The following is a 6,484-nucleotide window of genomic DNA, read 5'->3' on the forward strand; positions in this document are numbered from 1 at the left end:
AATACATGATATGTTATTTATTATCAAGACCAGCAAATTCAAATATCGATTAAATTATCATGTTTTTAATATTTTAATTTTAATAATATAATGTAGTTTTATATTTTACCAAAAGTTAATAATTTTATAAAATGTAATATGTAATATTTATTAACAGAAATTGGATATTTTGAAAATCAAACATAATACTCCCTCCGTCCCTTTTTACATGTCTCTTTTGAAAAAAAAATTTGTCCCAAATTACTTGTCCACTTCTCTTTTCAAAACAATTTTTTGTATGTTTTTTCAAAATGTAACAATTTCCAATGTTTGACTAGCATATATATACACACAACTCTATCTAATTCATTACATTTATTAGGGATATGTATGAAAACAAGATATCCACCTAACATTTTCTTAAGATGCGTTATTTTTTCAAAAGGGACAAGTAAAAAGGGACGGAGGGAGTATTATTTTAACAAACATTTATGACGTCGTTGATTGGTAAATAAAACAATTTCGTCAAAATAGAGTCGAAGAAGAGAGCATTCATTTGGTTTGCTGATCCTTCACTATAAGCATCGACTCAAGATCTACGGAGCTTCGCCTCGATTCTCCCACCGATTCATAAGTACTCCACCACAAATCGATTCATCACTTAATATATACACACACATATATATATAATCTGTACGTACGTATGTATGTGTGTATAATCCATCCACTTTTTATTCGATCAATTATATTGTTAATTGAATCCTCACTATTTTATATTGTTTTTGAATTGATCCCCGTTTTGCTATACGTGCGTATATGTATTTGCTTTGATTTGAGTACAGTGATCAGATTGTATTGGGGAGGTTAATCATAGTTTCTGGATTAGTTGTTACTTAATTGATTACTGATAGATGATAGTGTTTTTCTCTGGCTAAATTTTAGGCGATTCGGTTATTTTGTGCTAAGCAACTTATTTCGATGGGTTCTGTTTGATTTTTGATTGATATATAGCTTAGGTTGGATAGCTTTATTTGATTTAATCCGTGACATGTTTTATGCTGGAAGCTACTTGAATGTAACAAACTTTCACGATTTCTGTACGCAACTGATGATATCGGATATATTACTTATGCCTTGTAGTTATGAGCCGAATGAAAAAATTAATTTGCATTCATTGTTTTACTAATTGATTGTTTATAATAATCTTATGTGGTGTCAACTGTTAAATGTGATGAGCCAATATTTGAATTGTTAAGCAGGATTCTTGTTTGATTGGAAACTTCTTACAGTTATGCTAATGCTAACTGTATTTTTATTTTTCCTTTTCGTACAGAAACATATCGTAAAATTGGGAAAAATCTGCCAAATAGGAATAAGGACCATGGTTGTACAATGAATTTGTGCTGTTAAAGTTCTGTTCTGCGATGTCGGGGCTTCTCAATGTATCTCTCTTTCTTAGTTCATTTCTTGAGCTTCTGCTATGCTCCAGCTATAATATTATGATGCAAAAGTTCTCCAAACTTCTCCGAGATTTGATTTATATTACTCTTCCTTATACACAAAGTGATGTCGCTCATACTATTATTTATATGTCATAATGAAGAATTCTAGTTTTCAAGTGGGTGGTGTAAAATGAAACCTATTGTGTAATTGATGTCCGCCTACAGTCTATAAGTTCTTGCACTCAGATATTCCATATGAATTGTTTGCTTGCAGTCAGGTCTGAATGCCTCCTCTAATCTTCCAGATTCTGGTGAAAGAGCTTACTCAACAGCTTATTCTGCTCAATCAGGTTAGAAATACTCTCTGGTTGTCTTTTATGTTTCCTTTTCTTGCTAATAAATTAACTGTCTCCAACCATTAGGTAATCTTTTAGGGCTACATAGCACCCACGGAAGCTACAACATACCCAATATGTCAGGTACATATGCCTCAAGAAATGCTGCAGCTAATGGTGGTCCTTCAAGTGGAGTTCAGCAAACTGCAGGAAGTATAGGAAACGGCCGATTTTCTATGAACAATCTCCCTGCTGCCCTTTCTCAGGTATTTTTTATTTTTCCTAATGCAAACAAGTTGACAAAACATGCAATTAAAAGTAGACATTACCCAGTCATAAGCCATGTTATGATGACAGAAGCACATCACACAAACATTACATTATAATTTGAGTCGTCATGGACCATGGTATTTTGTTATAATCGCAGCCATCTCCTGGAAGCTCACATGCACTCTCAGGCATAACTAATAATGGAGGTATGTGTTGCACAAGTTTAATAGATGAATATTTATGCTTTTATGTTACATGAGTTTTATGTGTGTGTGTGTGTGTGTGTGTATCTACTCAAATTTAATACTACAATTGCATGATCAGGCTTATCGCCAAATTTAGGAAATGGAGGAAGACTTATTAACTCAATGGGTAACCTTGTTAGTGGCGCAAATGTTGGAAGGAATTTGAGTTCTGCTGCTGGGTTAAATATACCTGGTGCTGGTTCGCGCCTAAATTTAACAGGTACTAATGATGTGACTGTCATGATTGGAACACTAGTTGCACCTTGGAATTACAAAGGAAAAACCGTATTCATGTAATTCAGCAAATAGCTAAAATTATATATATTATCTGTGTGTACTTGCTTTCATGCGAACACCATCTTATAATCATTGTGTATTGGTTCTTTATGATATTATGCATTTAAAACTTTGAACGTTATTTCTTTCAAATCTCTTAGCTGGGTAGTCTGTCTTCATGACATTTATTCTGTAGCTTGTGATATTGTGGGTGTGCTTGTTTTTAATAAGTGCACTACATGACATCACCACTTAGCATCTGGGTTTAAATGCATAATTCCGCTGCCATGGCATGTGCTATCTGAATTCTATGCATGCATAGTCTATTAGGCTTCTAGGAAAGTGACACTTGATACTGCAGCTCCACAGATGGTGTCTCTGCTAGGAAATTCTTATTCTGCTGGTGGAGGTCAACTGTCTCAAAATCACTTCCAAACAGGCAATAATCATCTCGCATTATTAAACGAGCTAAGCCGTGACCATGCAAGCTTCGATATAAATGATTTTCCTCAGTTAACTGGGCAACCTAATTCTGCTTCTGGTTCACAAGGGCAATTAGGTAAGTTCATAAAGTTTTCTTTTGCGCCGTTACCTTTATTATGCAATGTTCAGCTACAAAATGTGTTGTCTGATGTGCAGGATTGACTCGCAAACAAGGTGTTGGATTTCTCCAACAGAACCAAGAGTTCAGCATGCAAAATGAAGACTTTCCTGCTTTACCCGGATATAAAGGTGTGTATCCTTACTTTTTGATGTGGAACCTTGTCTGTGGTCTCCCACTTCCCTATCATTTGAGGACCGTTTCTTTCATAGAATCTATCGAGTTAATCTATACTCCTTTTTTTTTTACCAATATATCCTTCCTCTTTTGTTGTGAAACCTTGTCTGTTATTATACCATAATTGTACTACTTCCCTATCATATAAGGACCACTTTTTTCGTGTACATGGTTTTATTGAGTTTATCTATATTCATTTTGTACTGAAACTCTATCACATCAGTTTGTTTTTACCAATATCCAGCTCTGACGTCATGTGGTTTACACTGGATCACGGGATAAGCAAATTTTAGTTAGCTGAATAAGATGGACCCTTCAGCTGTGTTTAACTGAATACAGTAGTCCAAATATCACATATTAGAGTATTAGTGCTTGTCTTGTTAGTAAAATGTCCACAATGCATATATTTTAGTATCGCATCCTGCCACATTTCAGTAACCTAGCTATCCAAAATTTAGTTGTAGAGTGTGTTAGCTAATCCTGGATTAGATTTGTCCCTGAAGCAGGTGGTGGTGGTGGTAGTGAGTTTCAATCTAATATGCACCAGAAGGAACAGCTGCATGAAAGTGTGATGTCAATGATGCAATCACGCCACTTGCCTGTAAGCTCTATATTAATACACACATCTATGCTTATCGAATCGGAACCAGAGGATGTCCTCATGTGCTCCTACACTTTTTATCTTACAGGTGGGAAGGTCTTCTGGTTTCAACATAGGAGGTTCGTTTCCATCTCATCATCAGCAACAGCAGCAACATGCTCAATCAGTAACAGGTGGCGGACTCTCCTTTTTACCAGGAAACAACCAGGATATTCAATTCAACAGTTCTGAGGTATTGTCACTTTCCTGAGACAAGCTTAAAAAATCAATATACATTATCTGCTATTCTGCTTGTAGGATCAGAAATTTTATTACTATTATCCTTTGGTTAATTTGTTTGATGTTCGGCCTTATTTTCCTTCAGGTCAGAAGTGCTGGCTTACCTGCAAGTGGTTCAAGGCCTTCAAATTTGTCGAATGCCATATCAGGTGTCGGATCCTATGACCAACTAATTCAGCAGTATGAACACTTCCAGAAACAATCCCAATACCGATCTGGCAGTACATTTAGAGATCAGGAGTCGAAGTCTGGTCCGGCATTGCAAGGCGCTGCTGATAGATTTGGTTTGCTTGGTTTGTTGAGTGTCATTAGGATGAGTAATCCTGACTTGACCTCCCTTGCTTTGGGAATTGATCTAATGACACTAGGTCTAAATTTAAACTCTTCAGAGACTCTTAACAAAAAATTTGCTTCGCCATGGTCTGAAGAACCTGCCAAGGGAGAGCCACATTTTAGTGTTCCAGACTGTTTTAATTCCAAGCAACTGCCTCTGCTATCTGTGAGCTCTTCTTAGATGAATTACTGTTTCTCTTCTTCCTCGTATATAGAAATAAAAGCTTGCAACAGGTGTTTCCTGTCTCATGGGTTCTGATGTAATATTATGATATAATGTTATTGCAGCAAGCATTCTTTTCAAGATTTCGGCAAGAAACACTTTTTTATATATTTTACAGGTAAATATTCCTGTCCTACTAATTTGCATATTACCCTTTCTTCTGCTACTAACTGACAAAATGTGAAAATTTGATCCTCTGCAGCATGCCAAAAGAAGAGGCCCAGCTTTATGCTGCTAATGAACTGTATGTCTTTTTTAATTTTTAGCAATTTTTTTCCCTTTGGTAAAGTTACTTTAGTATATATAACAATATTAGCTTGAGGGAGACAGAACTGTTTAGCATAGTTCTATGATATAATGGATCGGATTGGGTAGAGAGGATTAGAATCTCTACTTGTGCAAACCCCGAACTAATTTTTTATTGTTAAATTCTTGTAGTTATACTAGAGGATGGTTTTATCACAGAGAATTTCGTTTGTGGTTCATACGGGTCCCCAAAATGGAACCCCTTGTTAAGACGAACACTTATGAAAGAGGTTGCTACTTTTGCTTTGATCCAAATTCTTGGGAGACAACTAGAAAGGTTAGCAGTAGCACACTCTTGTCTTGCCGCATCATTGTCGTCGTGTATCTGTAGCTGCTAACATATTTGCTCTGCTTGATTTTCAGGATAATTTTGTTGTTCAGTATGAAATGGTTGAGAAAAGACCTGTCCTCCCCCGCCAGTAGCCTTTGCTTTATTTTTGATGTGGTCACAATTCTAGGCGCTAAAGAATATATTCTGGAAGTGAACTCATTTCATGTTTTGGTAGTTTTTAGTCTTAGAAAATTCGCCAGTAGCTCTTGCTTTATTTTGGATGTGGTCATACATGATACATCTAGGCGATAAAGGATCTTTCTAAAATGGAACTCATTGCATGTTTTGGTAGTTTCTAGTTCTTACAGTATACTGAATACTTAGACTCGCATTGTGGGATGGTCCTGCCCTCTGAAGGCACATTCTCCAGCAACGCCAAGTAATATTTACAATTAGACTATTCATAGCATTGTAAATTGTTTGGTAGTTTGTTTTATGGAATCTGTAACAGTAGCCCAGAGCAATATATAAAGCAGCGGTTCAATTGCATCAAGTGCTATGCAAGCTATTATTTGCTTTACTGATGTTTTATTTTAATTTGTTGGAGGTTAGTATATTATTTGATTGAATTATAATGGATGAACATATTAAATTTGGGTCCTGTTCCCTGACAATTGATTGTCAGGGAACGTTTTGACAACACACTGTGTCTCAGCCATTGGATCGTCGTCGATTCAACGGCTGGGACAAAAGGAAAATTTTTTAAGTATCCGCAGTAAAAAACCGCGGACACCAAGTCTTTTTGTGTGTTTAACGCGGACAAAGAGGGGTATCCGCTGAAAATAACAGCGGACAACACATAAGTAGGATAAACTTTATTTTATATACAATATTAACTTTATTTTATATACAATATATAATATTAATTTTATTTTATATTCTAAACTTCATTTTATATACAATATACAATATTAACTTTATTTTATATTCTAAACTTTATATAAAATAAAGTTTAGATATATAAAGTATATAAAGTTTAGAATATAAAATAAAGTTTATAATATTGTATATAAAAGTTTAAAATAAAATTAATATTGTATATTGTATATAAAATAAAGTTTAAAATATACAATATATTAACTTTAT

General features: G+C 34.9%; 1 protein-coding gene across 3 annotated transcripts; it reads left to right on the top strand.

Moving 5' to 3' along the window:
- Positions 1-475: 475 nt before the first annotated feature.
- On the top strand, positions 476-5,887 carry LOC108209897 (probable NOT transcription complex subunit VIP2). Of its 3 annotated transcripts, none has more exons than XM_017381099.2 (15): positions 476-613; positions 1,313-1,421; positions 1,696-1,771; positions 1,844-2,022; positions 2,184-2,232; positions 2,351-2,491; positions 2,909-3,106; positions 3,187-3,279; positions 3,832-3,926; positions 4,015-4,158; positions 4,291-4,704; positions 4,827-4,879; positions 4,964-5,005; positions 5,200-5,344; positions 5,431-5,887. In XM_017381099.2, exons 2-15 carry the CDS (start codon positions 1,404-1,406, stop codon positions 5,488-5,490), a joined length of 1,707 nt encoding a protein of 568 aa, XP_017236588.1. In that variant the 5' UTR covers positions 476-613; positions 1,313-1,403; the 3' UTR covers positions 5,491-5,887. The 3 variants fall into 3 exon arrangements, with proteins under 3 accessions (XP_017236588.1, XP_017236590.1, XP_063943787.1); XM_017381101.2 differs by having other exon boundaries at positions 1,856-2,022; XM_064087717.1 differs by lacking the exon at positions 476-613 and adding an exon at positions 615-684.
- Positions 5,888-6,484: the final 597 nt, after the last annotated feature.

Source organism: Daucus carota, chromosome 2, assembly GCF_001625215.2.
Source record: "Daucus carota subsp. sativus chromosome 2, DH1 v3.0, whole genome shotgun sequence".
Lineage (NCBI taxonomy): Eukaryota > Viridiplantae > Streptophyta > Magnoliopsida > Apiales > Apiaceae > Daucus > Daucus carota.

Bases quoted from the DNA above. Each gene is read 5' to 3' on its own strand.
- LOC108209897 (XM_017381099.2), top strand. The intron at 2,492-2,908 runs GTACTAATGATG...TTGATACTGCAG, and splicing joins TTCGCGCCTAAATTTAACAG to CTCCACAGATGGTGTCTCTG. The intron at 4,880-4,963 runs GTAAATATTCCT...GATCCTCTGCAG, and splicing joins CTTTTTTATATATTTTACAG to CATGCCAAAAGAAGAGGCCC.